The 14,458-nt window shown below is 33.5% G+C and overlaps 1 protein-coding gene across 1 annotated transcript; it reads right to left on the bottom strand.

Annotated features, from left to right (window-relative positions):
* Nucleotides 1-4,958: 4,958 nt before the first annotated feature.
* LOC108216571 (protein GLUTAMINE DUMPER 2-like) lies at nucleotides 4,959-5,423 on the bottom strand. The gene has a single exon (XM_017389367.2). The coding sequence runs from the start codon at nucleotides 5,421-5,423 to the stop codon at nucleotides 4,959-4,961; it is 465 nt and encodes a 154-aa protein (XP_017244856.1).
* Between the last annotated feature and the right edge of the window lie 9,035 nt (nucleotides 5,424-14,458).

The raw sequence follows: 14,458 nt of genomic DNA, 5'->3' as shown, positions 1-14,458 counted from the left end.
TTCTCGTGTTTATATTTTATTGAAATTTGAATTGTGGCCTTTTCTCACGTACTACAGTAGGATTTCAGTTGAACTAGAAAATGTGTATGTGTTCCGCGTATAAGGGGCTACCTTGAGAAAATTAACTGCAATTTGGGTAAAATCGACAGAAAACATTGATTTGAAATTGTGTTTCTGTATAAATATCATCATGATAATCTCAGGAATCAAATGGAATTATGGATGAAGTTCTAACTTGTAACTCTTGCAAAGGAACTTCGTGTATTGCAGTCTACTTCTTTGATACACAGTTTGTATTTTTGCAATAAGTATAGAGTTAATTGCAAAATGCACCCCTAAACTTGGGTCCAAACGCACTTCAGTCAACATACTTTTATTAATTGCATTGTGCATCCCCTGGTAATTAGCGCGCTGCAAAATACACCTTTTCCGTCAAGTCCGTTAAGTGTCGGGGATTAAGTGTGTTTAACGTTACTTAACTCAGGGGCATAATAGGAAAACCATGTTTAAACGGTTTTCTCCCCCAATTCAGCTATATATGCCCTAAAAATGGAAAATTTATATTTATATATAACAGAAGGCTATGTGCATCCATATATTCTGGTTTTCAGGTTATATTGAGTTGAGATCATTCGCGATTTCTTCAATCAGTAACCCTATTTCCACAATCAGGATCCAACAACTACTTCACAAGTTCTTTCCGGATGCTGTAGGTGAGATTGTGAAAATAGGCTGCGCTGATGAGTTGCGGAGGATTACGAGGTCGTATTATAAGAAGTTAGGCAGGAGAATGTGAATACGGAAGTGTCGGAGAGTTCGTGCGTTGAATCGTGTCCTGGTGTTGTTGACTCGAACCAGAAAATCGCGAAGTTAAAGCTCAGAGTTGGCAGAACAGTTCTAAACAAGAGCACACGATTTGGAAATATTAATACACTGCAATGCTACCATGTTTAAACGGTCTTCTCCCCCAATTTCTAATCTCTTTTAATCAAATGTGGGTTTAGTGTTTTTTTTTTCTTTTAATTTCCGCATTTGCCATTTAATTGTTAACGGTCCGTTAGTTTTGGACGGAAAAAGTGTACTTTGCAGCGCGCTAATTACCAAAGGGATGCACAATGCAATTAATAAAAATATGTTGACTGAAGTGCGTTTGGGCCCAAGTTTAGGGGTGCATTTTGCAATTAACTCATAAGTATATTACCTTTCGAAATGGTACCTGTTCAAAAACTTGAGAATCTTATTAAAATTTTAACTAATTATCGCTTCCACGGTATTAAGATTCGTCCTCTGTGGGAAGTGAACAGCTCAGTTGTTCAATCTTCACTACAGTTTGCAGATCGGTTTCTTGTATTAAAAATCACAGCCTTAAATCAGGATGCCGAATTTTACAATTTATATACACCTTACTTACAGTTTGGTCCTTACAAAAAAATAAATTACAATTTCGTATGTTATATAGGGTATTACAGCCCTGGATTAGGTGTGTATGCTTATAGTGCTGCACATGTTAAAAAAGCTACGGAGGTTAAAAGAGCCCTGGATTAAAATGCTGATATGATAAAAGAGCTTGACCATATAGTATGATGTCAGATATACCCTTCCAATATATAGAAATGTCCTCTGGCATTTCAGACATCTACTTTGTGCATTTAAATTCTGTCTTTTGTATGTGCTCATGATCCTGATGGTTTTAAGTGCTGTGAACATCTGTGTCCTTTCTCAGTTCAGCTATGCCTTGTATTCAAGGACTTCAACTCGATTACTTTGCGGCCTCAGTTCTCCTTTATTTTACTTTGCATGTTATGTAGATTTTAGAAGCTGCTGTTGCCTGCAAGGAAAAATAGGTTTCAGTGGTATGCTTTTAAAGGTGTATTTCCCTGACACCACAATCAATATCACGCAAGACTATCTCAGTCCCAACACGTGACATGTAAATCGGACTAACTGAGCGATAAGACCACACTGGCGGCCCTTCAACCTAAAGTGCGGGATAATTTCCCACGTCCCTGTGAATCGAACCACGAATGCTTTGCTCAACTATTCTAATAATTAAGATAGAGTGATTGCATAGTACTTTAGTAAAAATCGACCATTGCTAAAACATTTCATTAAATTGGGTTTCAGACTTTCCCTTATGTCAGTCAGTCTTACTGTTTTTCTCTCCAGGGACATTTCTTATTGAACCAAAGCCTCAAGAACCTACCAAACCATTATGCAATTGATTACTTGGTCCTCCATTGTCTCACTATCTTTCTGCAATTTCTAATTATGCATTGTACTGATATTTTTACTTATCATACTAATTCTGCAGGCTGCAATTCTTTGTACTTGTCACAGTGCCAATTAATACGTAAGATCATGCATTGTCATTTCTAGTCTGTCCTCCTGTTAGTTGTACCTTCAATTAATCTGAAATTAGGCCAACATAGTTCACAGCCATCCTTTTTCAGCTAGTGTTGTCGTGGGTAAACATGAAGATAGCAACGACTTGACATCCTATCACTTGCAAGAAGTTATTGGCTTCTTGTTTACATAATTGTTAGAAGATGCAGTATATTATTAACGTGTAGTATATTTTTATGTTTAATATTCATGTGTAAATTCAGATAGTTGTATAGGTGTTTGAGCTAAAAATTGTATTTTATTTCATCTGGAAATAAAATACCAATTCGATGTTATGGTGCTGCAATTAACATAGCGGTTAATATCTATGGTGCTGCAATTCAGATAATTTGTTCATGTACAATTTTGTACAGCTGCCATCTTGAGCTTGTAGTGGCAAGGATAACTGTTTCACTGCAGCATATGTATACTTCAAGAGATTCGACACTGAAATTGGTAAGGAGGAGGTAAGTTGCTTGTGTACCTCATAAATCTTTCCATTGATTAAATTTAAGTGTGTATAATTATAACAAGTAAACTCAATAAGAGATTATCTGCTTATTTCTGTAATATATTGTATCATATGTGTCCACCCTGAAGACTGAAAAGGCTGATTTTGACTATCTTGAGAAAAAGGTCCCGGAGTGGGGAGAGCCTAAATTTCCTTCAGCCAAGCAGGCACGAACACTTCAAGTTCAATTGAGGGAGTTGTGCTCAGTTTTTACTTGCTGGTATATCAAATATACTCTAAATGGGCTGCTGTTTAAGAGTTCCATATTGAACATCAGGCTTGACCTTGTTGACATGTAGATACCCTGCGCTTACTACTGTGATTAATTTGGCTTAACAGTCAGTTTGAATGAGTTCACTTCAAGGATCATTCAATTTAGCCAAGTTATTATGCAAACTTACAACCACCCAATAATTTAGCAATGTGCGATGGATGATAGGATATCCTGGTGTTAATTACTTACTTTGTGAACCCTCTAGTCTGAAACTCTGAGTAGTTAGTTCCCTTTGAAGTCATTGTTACCTTACTATCTGCAAATCAGTCAATAATGACAAGCAGTAAAATGGAGCTAGTCATGATGTCCGTTCTTGATTCAACCGTTAGAGCCTAGAGGTGCTAATGCAAAGTTAGCCAGCCATAATTTTTGCAGGCACTAGCAGAGATGATTTTCCTATCTGCACCGTAGAAACAAGGAATTTTTTCTGTTACAATAATCGTATGATGCTTGGGTATCAGCAAAATTAAATATAAGAAAAAAGTCTCTTGAATAAAAGAGTTCAATCTTATCTACTCATACAACTTTCAAAAGTGCCTAAAGATGAATCTGTGTGTTATAATATCAGATTATCAGAGTTGTATTTTCAGCCTAACACAATCCACTATCACTCAAATTGGATATACAAAATGATTAAGATTAACAAAAGTGGTCCACTATTAGAATGAATTATAGTAGACAATTGAGTCTCTCCAATAATGACTTAAATCTCATGCAAACGCAACGCAGAAAACATAATCCATCACCACTTTAATAAAAGAAAAAGGAGGCATCATCATTTGCTCCTTCCAGTGTTAACACGAATAAATAGGAATATGGTAAAAAGTAATTAAATAATATTATTTGCATATAATTTTTGTTATGCGTACGTTCCAAATTGTCCGGAGTTATGCTTGCATGACTTTCGGTTAGATGATAAACTTTCTTGAAAGAAAGATATCCCAGTTGCGGTTTATTGTATTTCGATACAATTCATCTACGATTTTATGTAGACCTTACAAAAAAAAAAAAAATAATAATAAACTGTGAGCTCTTAGTACTCGTATATTTGGCATTTTCAGATCTTCGCATACATTAATATAAAACAAGAGCTGTACATATTGTATCTGCATTAACTATCAGCATTTCGATATCTTGTTTCACCCTGTCACAAAATTCCCTCATGAGAATGTGTTTTTTTTTATAATCCGGGTGTCCGGACCAGCTTGCGCGCACCTCAACTAACCCGGAAGGCATACCAGCACACTCATACGATGAGAATGTGTTTTACAAAATTGAACAATCAAGTGTCCTAGTTCTTCTGCAGCCTCCTGTATATTTTCCATGTGCTAAAACATAAAAATTGTTGGTCTGACACCTGAGCTCATTGTAAATATTTCCCCACCCACTTTTTTCGAATAGTAAAAAATATCAAAGGAATAAAACAATTAGCATTGATGTTGTAGTTCGAACTAAAGCAACAGGTGACTTCATTCCATTCTCAAAAAATACACACACATCCCCGTGGATGTGAAAGTAATGAAACTGACGGATCACCCGAAGAAAAGAAAACCAACTCCACTACACCTTTCAGGATTCAATACAGGCCTTCACGGATACCATCATTTATATCCAGTGACGGAACCAGTATTTTAAATAATCTCCCCGGACCTGAATTTGCATTGAAAATTTAACCGGAGCTAACAAAAATTCTGAAAACTAGTTTTAATTTTTTTTTTCAAGATTTAGAGATAAACTGATTCTAACTATCTTTTGTAGAATAACCGGGCCTTCCTCTGACACCTCAAAGTCTTAGATGGACTGTTTCTCAGCAATGACAATTTGCAGCGGAGGAGCAGAACTTCCAGGAACCTCGGATTCCTCATCTGCTTCATTCGATTTTTCTGACGATGATGTTGTTGCATCAGAATTACAGCTAGTATTGCTCCCAAACGATGACGTTCTGCTAGACATGGGTGTGGCCAAGTACGTTGGCTTTTCTTGGCCAGCCATAATCACAAGAAACTTCTCTTCGAAAACTGGTTTTGGTTTCGAGTCAGAGTCAGCATCATCTCCGCCAGCCTCGAGGTCCCTTTCTGCCGCGCCCTCGCTTTCGAGAGAGGCGGAGAGCTTCCAGTAAGAGCAAGCGAGGATGAGGAGAGCAAAGGCAATTAGGCCCAGCATGGCCGCGAGTCCTCCGAAGAGGTATGGCACAGGGGAGTGCCACGGGGATCTCTGCACTGGCATGGTTAAAGGTGCATTTGCCACTGCTGTCATGTTGAATATTTATGGGTGGATTTGAAGAAACAGGCGAGAGAAGTGAGGAATTGAGAAGGTGAATAGAGATGATATGGCCAGTGAGGAAAGGTGAGGTGTTGTAATTTATAGAAGCTCGTAGAGTGAAAACTGTGGGCACTCGACTCTGTTCCTAACAAGTTCTAATAAATATACACGAGATTTTTAGTTGTAAAATTATTTATGATTTAAAATAAGAATAGTGCTATACTGCTATACGTATAAAATTGGACACAATTTTGTATGAACTATTATGTTAATTGGGATGGGATTGTTTTCATTGCTCCTATTTATATTTTGCTAAAGATTTCGTAATTCATTGTGTGTGTAAGATATTTTTATAATATAATGATCTTTACTGCGGTTCTTTTATAATTGATCGTATAAAACTTTGAGCTTCAATATGCACTCGGTATCTGGATATTAAAAATGAACTACTCCACGTATGTAGATGGTATTCCTTCTTGATTGGTGTTTTTCCATGCTAGTATAGTTTATTATGTTACCGAAGGATGTAATAAAATATTATCACAAGTTTTGACAACGAAATTTTATCATCCAGAAACAGAAATCATGAAATCAAGCACCACCATGTTACTCACCTAAATGAGGCTTTTGAAACTAATATAACCATAAGATTTTATAAAATGAGTGGTGGAACTAAGAAAAAGGTGGTTGAAAAATATTTCAAATATTAAAAATTAATATGCAGTGAAGATTGATATAAAATATAAAATAAATGATAAAAATTTGATCTAATCTCATAATATTTGTGGTTCTGATTTGAGTGCGACACAATACCTTTAATGAACTCACAATATAAATGATTCTGACACAATATTTTTAGTGAACTGAGTTGAATCACGGAGGAGAACGCAAGATTTAGAACATCTCGAAATCATAGTTAGAATCGGATAAATGATATTACAAACAATAATTATAAAAGATATTTAAGAAATTCTACTCCAACAACATATTCTCCTCATCTAAAATTTTAATCAACCCACTCATATTAGCTATATTTCTATTTACCAAACTTTTTACATTCTTTTTATCTAAAATTTTTGTCTAACTCAATAATGTTTGCTACATTTGCGAAAGTAGACCCGTAAAAAGCTTAAATATTATCTATTAACTTGCCAGGATATTGTGAAACTTTTTGAAATAGTCACTTCCTTCCCTCATTTATATACAATTTTTTGCATTAATATTTGATACGTATTTTAAAAATTTTATAAAAATACAATTTTATAATTCATTTTAAAAAAATTATATCTTAAATAAAAAAGAATAATTCTTTAAAAAATAACTTATCCAATTAGTATATTTTATAAAAAGAATAAAATTCATGTCAAACTGTGTAGTATAAAATGTAGTGGGACATAAAGGGAGCATTTCGTATAATCTCACGTACTTCCCTGACATAGACCTCGCACATCAATTTATATATATTAGTTTGTTATAGTATCACTATAATGGTATCTGATGTCAGGAAAAAAACAGTGCAAGGCCATTTGGATAAGAAATGGAACATCTGGTATAAAGCAAAAAAGAATGGGTTGAACGGTTTCGGTTGTGATCAAGTTGTAAGCCTCTATGCATGATGCATAGCTCCATCCCTCATCGTTTCTTTCATTGCATCTTGTTATAGCTGCCAAGAGTATCGCTTGATACCAAAACAATCTTGATCTTGCGTTATTATTATTCGTCTTGTGCTTGCCATCAAATCGACTTGAACTTGTTTTCGCACACCTTACAACTCGCAAACTGTCGTGTTATAACTTTAAAAATAATATTTTTCTGAATGTGTATCCACTACGATTATGGCCTCTAGCCTGTAAAATAAAAGATTTCTCTTATACCAAAAAAAATAAAATGGATTTAATAGTGTGCGAGGGCCGAGGGGAACTTGCTTGTCAATGGAAAGGAAAAAACAATAAAGGTGTGGAAATCAAAAGAGCTACGTCTCCCTTTACAAAGAAAGCATTTGGATGGGATGTCTGGAAAACAGGGGAGTCGGATCCCACTATCATCTGGCAAAATCAAAGACCATCGCGCCCAACGTACACGCCAAGGACAATCGGACATTTTCCTATAATACACGTCCAACTTTTTATCCTCATAACTCCGAACTCAGAAGCATATGCATGTATAATACTGTACATGTACTGACTGTATATATATAATTGTTACCGATAGCAAGATGTGATGCTTTCCTATAGTTTTTTATATTTTTTTATTATCTTATATGCTAGTTCTTTTTGGAAATTCTTGTGGCTCGTATATCATAGGATTTCATTAAGTTTTCAGTTAATTATTTTTCAAAATTTACCATAATAATATATGTAGTGATTTTAATGACTAAAATGAGTCACTGTGAATATAAATAATCATATTTATTTATACCGTTTGTATAAAAAATCAAGAAATATTTATAAAAAATTGAGAATACTAACTTTTGTTCAATGACTTCTACTTATTTTACGAACACTTTAATCACTTATAAGTCTTAATTTATTTCTAATTTCTACTTATTTTTTTATTTTAAACACTCAAACGACCACAAAATCTTAGAATTTGGTGTTGGTTATCGGCGATAAGCATACAAATATAAATTGGAACTTCGGACTAGTGTGTGTATATGTAACAACGCACTAACTTTAGTTTTTGTTTAATGCTACTGTTTAATTACATTACTGCTGATGTTGGAATCTAAAGAAACAACAAGAACAGCAGACGAAAGCAAAGAATATTTAAATGTGAAAAAGGAGATCTTAGTCTAGGATATGGTCTCTAGTCTCTACTGCAATTGATCAGTAGTGCGTGCTCTGCGCGCTGCAGCCAACCAAACATGCATCTTTCCCTTTTCAATTCATGTTAAATTAACTCGGATGGTACTTCTATAATTGATCAAGATAACTTATACTACCTCCACCTCCGTCTCATTCAATTATATACGTTACTTTTTGACACGCTTTTAAGGTTCATTTAAAATATAATTTTATAATATATTTTTAAATTATTTTTTTCTAGAATAAAAATTTGATGTTTAAACTTTTATTCTAAAAAAGAAAATTTTTAGAAAATCATTATGAAATTATATTTTATAAAAATATCGAAATGCGTGCAAACAGTGAATACAATTTACCGGGACGAAATGAGTATATACTTTGGATGGAGTACAAAACAGCACCGGGATGAAGGGAGTATATACTTTGGATGGAGTACAAAACAGCACATCATATATAGTGAAATCAGATAGCTTAAATAGAATTATCAAGTGTAAGTTAAAACTTTGGTCGACCTCAATGATAATTATCAATTATATTTCTTTTTTTTTAATGTATTAAAATTATGTGTATATTAAAAAATACTATATAATAAATGTTTATATTTGTTATTTGAGAAAAACTAAAAATTTGTTTTAAAAAATAGAATTATATATATTTTTTTTAGAAATAGATATTTATTTATAAAAAATAAAATTAGTCAAGCGATCTCGATATACATCCTCAAGGTACTAGTGCCACCAGAAAATCATTACACTTGCGATGAATAATGAAAGAGTAGGTGGGATTGATGCAGTATAACTGTATAATACACACACTTGACATCTGATCTGATTGTATTGCAATCTACAAATACTTTTTTCTTGTGGATTAATAATGGAAAGCATGAATGGGGAAAGGAGGGTATGATGATTGATGTCATGAGTGAAAATTAGTGTCAATGGCCTGTCAAACTTTATTCTGTTTGGTTCTTGTTGTTGTTGAATTGGTAGCCAACATCATCATGGTGGGGAGACTCCATATGGTTCATGGTTGCACAACAATCCAAGTTGTCATATACTACTACTACTAGTAGTATATTTTCAAGGATCTCATCTCCTTGGTTTGCAGCATATATATTGCATCATCATGTTTGTGGTGTCCTACTTTCATTATTCATACACTTCTTGCTAACCATTTTTTCATATACACTCCTGGTTGCTAAACTTATCTTGTCTGTAACTAAAATTTTAGGAGGTGTGTTCAACTGGAATTTTAGTTGAAAATAATCTAATTATACCTGCCTGATTTAACACATGTTCAAACTTATAAACTTTTAGTCGAAATTACACTTAAGATTATAAACAATTTTGGATTATAAACAATTTTGGAGAAAGAGTGAGATGAGAAGATGGATTAGCTGGTAAACCCTGAGCTATCACATTCAATTATGTTAGTTTCATGGACCTATCAGTATCAAAGGAAGTTAAGTTGCGAACCCACTGTTGACTGTACCGGTGGAGTAGCTATTTAGCTATAGCCTACAGGCCTACTATAATGCTTTTGTCCGCTTTCAGAGTTTGAGATTATCCATATATACAGCTTCACATATCAATATATTTCACGTAATTACCAGCTTTTCAAAAGTGTGCAATCTCATGCATGTTTCTCTAAAATAAAAAAGCCGAAAACCAAAATAAAAACGAACTGAGAACAACTCAAATATAATTAAAAAGATAGAAACTCATCCTCAAAAAGAAAGATTATTGAAGAAAATAAATAAAACTTCAATAAAAGTCGATAAAAACCTCTCAAATAACAGAGTGAGCTACTTCTCTTCAAAGAGGAAAGTTTATGAATTTTTTAGAGAAAAATGTATGAGATCGGGAAAGGCTTCGGTGGATGACAACATATACTCGTATAAGGGTCACGAAGGACCACTTTTTCTTGATTTTTATTTAATTTATTTTTATTTGATTACTTATTTATATGAATATTGTATCATATGATTTGAGACAATTCTATAGAGATATATATATAATTATATTTCAAGAGTTAAATTCTATGGAGTACATAAAAACATTGGAGTATTGGAGTACAAATCATAATTTTTTAGTTTGATCCTATATAATATCTTTGATTATCCAAATTTTGATATAATCTATCATTTATAAGTTGTCTTGCACATAATTGTCAATTAATCATTAATATCTTTCAACTTTAACAAGTATTAGGATTATTGTTCTGCTTATTACTTATATTGCAGAACATAGAGTCCTATGATTTATAAAAGTAATTATTCTACCATTTGATCACGATGTTTATGTTGCAGAACATAATGTGCAGGTTGTCAAATATTTACGAATATTATTGGACAAAAAAAATGGAAATTTAGATGACCAGATTACATTTTATCAAACTTTGTACTCCAATACTCCAATTTTTTTTTACTCCATATAACTTAACTCATATTTCAAATATACTCCGTATTAGATAGGTCAAATTCCTTCGGGATGCCGAGCCGTGGAGTAGTTGTTGCGAGCGGCAATGGCGACAAAGAGATTAAAGCAAATGTGAGCAAGAGTGGAAGATGAGTCAGTAATCATGTATCAGTGCAATTCTTTCAATTATTGATCCAACTCATAATTATTTACGTAAAAGCCAAAATATCTTCCAATTCCTTCCGCTTTAGCCATCAATCATCAATATACTTATATAAAGAAGAAGCGAGTAGTGTGTGGGTGGCGCCTCTCACATCGCTCTGTTTTATTTTTCTAATTTTCGGCGCCTCTCACATCGCTCTGTTTTATTTTTCTAATTTTCAGGAATTTTTGGATGAAAAATATCAAAAATTAGAACTACCTTTTTTTAGTTTCGAACGTATTAGTAGCAAGTTTCAGAATCCGATTTTATTTCAGATTATTTATGGAATATATCAGCTTCAAAGTTTTAACCTAATTTTGTTTCAGATTATTAATATCAAAAATTAGAACTACCTTTTTTAGTTTCGGATATATTAGTAGCAAGTTTAAGAATCTGATTTTGTTTCAGATTATTTATGGAATATAGCAGCTTGAAAATTTTAATCTGATTTTGTTATGGAATATAGTAGCTTGAAAGTTTTAATCTGATTTTGTTTCAGATTATTAATATCAAAAATTAGAACTACCTTTTTTAGTTTCGGATATATTAGTAGCAAGTTTGAGAATTTGATTTTGTTTCAGATTATTTATGGAATATAGCAGCTTGAAAGTTTTAATCTGATTTTGTTCCAGATTATTAATATCAAAAATTAGAACTTCGTTTTTTAGTTTCGGATATATTAGTAGCAAGTTTGAGAATCTGATTTTGTTTCAGATTATTTATGGAATATAGCAGCTTGAAGTTTTAATCTGATTTTGTTTCAGATTATTTAATTATGGGAAAGAGTAGCACACAAGTCTCTCTGCAACCATAAATAACCTTGTAGGGTTTTGGATCATCTAAACACAACCTTCTCTCTCAATACCACAACCCCACCTCTGTCGGGTGATAGTTCTTTTGCTCGGTTTCTAACTCGGTGGTGCCTTTCTTCTGCCACGATAAGTGAAGGCTATTTATACGATATTAAAAAAAATCGCAAGCAAAGTTAGTTATAGACCGCTATGTGGGAGTCGACAAATCCAAATACGGAAGAAGAATATAGTCTTGACATGATATTGATGGATGATATCAATAAATTAACTATCAGTGATGTATGTTTGTTGGTTATTCTTTATGTTTGTTGGTTATTCTTTTATAATATTTGTTTTGTTCATCAGACATGTTTTTTGTTGTTAATTTTTATATGATTTACTTTGTACACGGAAAGATATTATTCAATCATTATTTTTTTGCTCCGTTCAAGCAACTTTTAAGTGAAGACTGTTCATATAGTGTTAAAAAATAAAGGTTGTTACAATTATGGGTAGTTATAGAACCGATATCTCACGGATTTAAGTTAGATGTCTTTGTGCACAATCAATCCAAAAAAATTAGAAAAAAAGTAACAATGTACAAATATTATTGCACTATTAATATTATTGGAAGAAGGTGACAATGTACAAATATTATTTTATCCTACAAATATTCATTTTTAATCATTAATATATACTTTTTCTGTTAAAAAAGTTATTAATATACTTTTTATAAACCGTCTCAAAATTATTACATTCTACAAATATTAATATTGAATCATTAATATAATTTTTATAGGCCGCCGCAACGCGCGGATTCTCAACTAGTTAACTAAAAAAGATAACTAATATTGTAAGTTGCTCCTTAGTCCTTACAGATAATGTATTTTTGTCGAAAAGAAAAAAAAAAGATATTGTTTATAATTAATTGTAAGCAGTACTGTAGATTAACTTCCTAGAAGACTGAGCAGAAAATAGTTGCACTTGCGCACACGTGAAAGAAGCATAACTTCTAAAACAAAATTTAGCATTCTCAGATTTTTAAAAGTGTTTTTGATTTTTTGCACAAACGAGTTAAGAAATGTAGAAGTCGGTTTTAACAAAAAAAAGTCAGAAGTCTTGTTTCCAAACAGGCACCAACAGAAAAAAAATCTAGAGTTTTCAAACCAAAATCTAATCATTATTTAGACTGTCATTGTGATTTTAAGTTATCAAACCCGAGAATACATGGTTATAATTGAGGTCATGATCACAAAACCGATCAAACTAAACCCTGCTCATCGCTGTGAAGTGTTTACTCTCCTGTACAGTATTCACTCTCCTGCACAGTAATATGTTCAAGAAATCAAGTCTCTTTCACAGTGAGAGCTCAACAAATAATCTTTCAGCATAATTTTGGTCCTATAAAAGAAGATACGAAATCTACACTAGACCCCCAAAGCAAAAATACAATTATAAGCAACGGCCCCATATGTTTTAGCAGGAAGGTAGGTGCTGAAACATGCACGGCCTTTCCCTTCACGAGAAGGCTCATTTCCTGACCTCACTCTGCTTACACAAATCTTACTTTTTCCCCTCCTTCCTAATTTAGACTTGGGAAGGCAAACAAGATGTAAATCACTAGGGAATAGGGATAGGCTTCATCGACTGAGATGACATGCCCTGTATACATCCAAGCTATTGCATTGATATTTTGGTGTAGTATCATAGCTCAGATATTCCTTTCTAATTTCTATTATCAGAGATTAGGATTATTGCTTTTTCAACGCTTACACTTGTACTCTCAGTTATTCATTATTTTCAAGTAGGGCAGCTTATAGTTGCTAGGTATTTGTATGTTCGGTTTTTTCAGTGTGTCCCTATGGACACACGGATTTGACTGGCTCTCATATCTCAATAATGGTGGACCCCCTGCAAATACACCAACCACACCAATCAAAATCTCTCAGACATATCAAATTCCGCGCTTAGCATGTGCTCATCAGCACACACTAGACAAACCCTTGTATGTTTACTTGTTTGTGTAGTGCAATTGGCAATCTAGAAGTCAGTAAATAAACTTCTATTTATACCATTCGGGAAAGAAAAAAAAGATCAGTGAATAAATTGCGTAAAATTCAAATTTCCTGCAAAATGCAAGTATATTGGGAAATTAGATGCCCTTGTGCCTCGTGCCACTCCCAAACTTTGAACTACTACTTTATTTTCGTTCTGTAAGAGGGGACGAAGATCATCAGAATACACTTCCATTACATTTACTCATACTCACTTTCATACTAAATTACCTTTTCCATATTTTACCATTCATAATTAATGATTACACACTGGCCATCTATAATTCCATTACTTCCATTGTTACACTAGTAAGAAGGGAGGTCCGAGCATCCAATGAGAGGAAGAATTCACGGGGAGCATTTGATTTAAATCACAGCCCCAATACATACACTGCTAAGTACAACATAAAACTTGGAAAATGAAGATTAATCCCCAGGATCTGCACGAAAACGCTCCAAAACCCTAGCATATGCTGCATTGGTCTTTTCCCCCCTCATAAACAAGCAACTGTTGGATGTGGGAAAAATGCCCATATACCTATTGGTGCATCATTCAAGCTCAAACATAACTCGCATATCTTTCTCAGTTTAATCGACATTCCATTACTGTGACTCTGTGAGCACTTGTGTCTAGAACATCAGGCAATAGGCATGGACATGCTAATAGTGTCACAGTTGGCTTTTGAAAATATTAATGAAAGAGGGAAGAAGAAAAGGGGGGAGGCACAACTATCATAAAATGATATTAGTCATGGACAACA

Source organism: Daucus carota, chromosome 4 (assembly GCF_001625215.2).
Source record: "Daucus carota subsp. sativus chromosome 4, DH1 v3.0, whole genome shotgun sequence".
NCBI classification, from domain to species: domain Eukaryota; kingdom Viridiplantae; phylum Streptophyta; class Magnoliopsida; order Apiales; family Apiaceae; genus Daucus; species Daucus carota.
Note: the sequence above shows the minus strand (reverse complement) of the source record. Positions and strands in the feature narration are given on the sequence as shown.

Bases quoted from the DNA above. Each gene is read 5' to 3' on its own strand.
- LOC108216571 (XM_017389367.2), bottom strand. From the start codon at position 5,423: ATGACAGCAGTGGCAAATGCACCTTTAACCATGCCAGTGCAGAGATCC.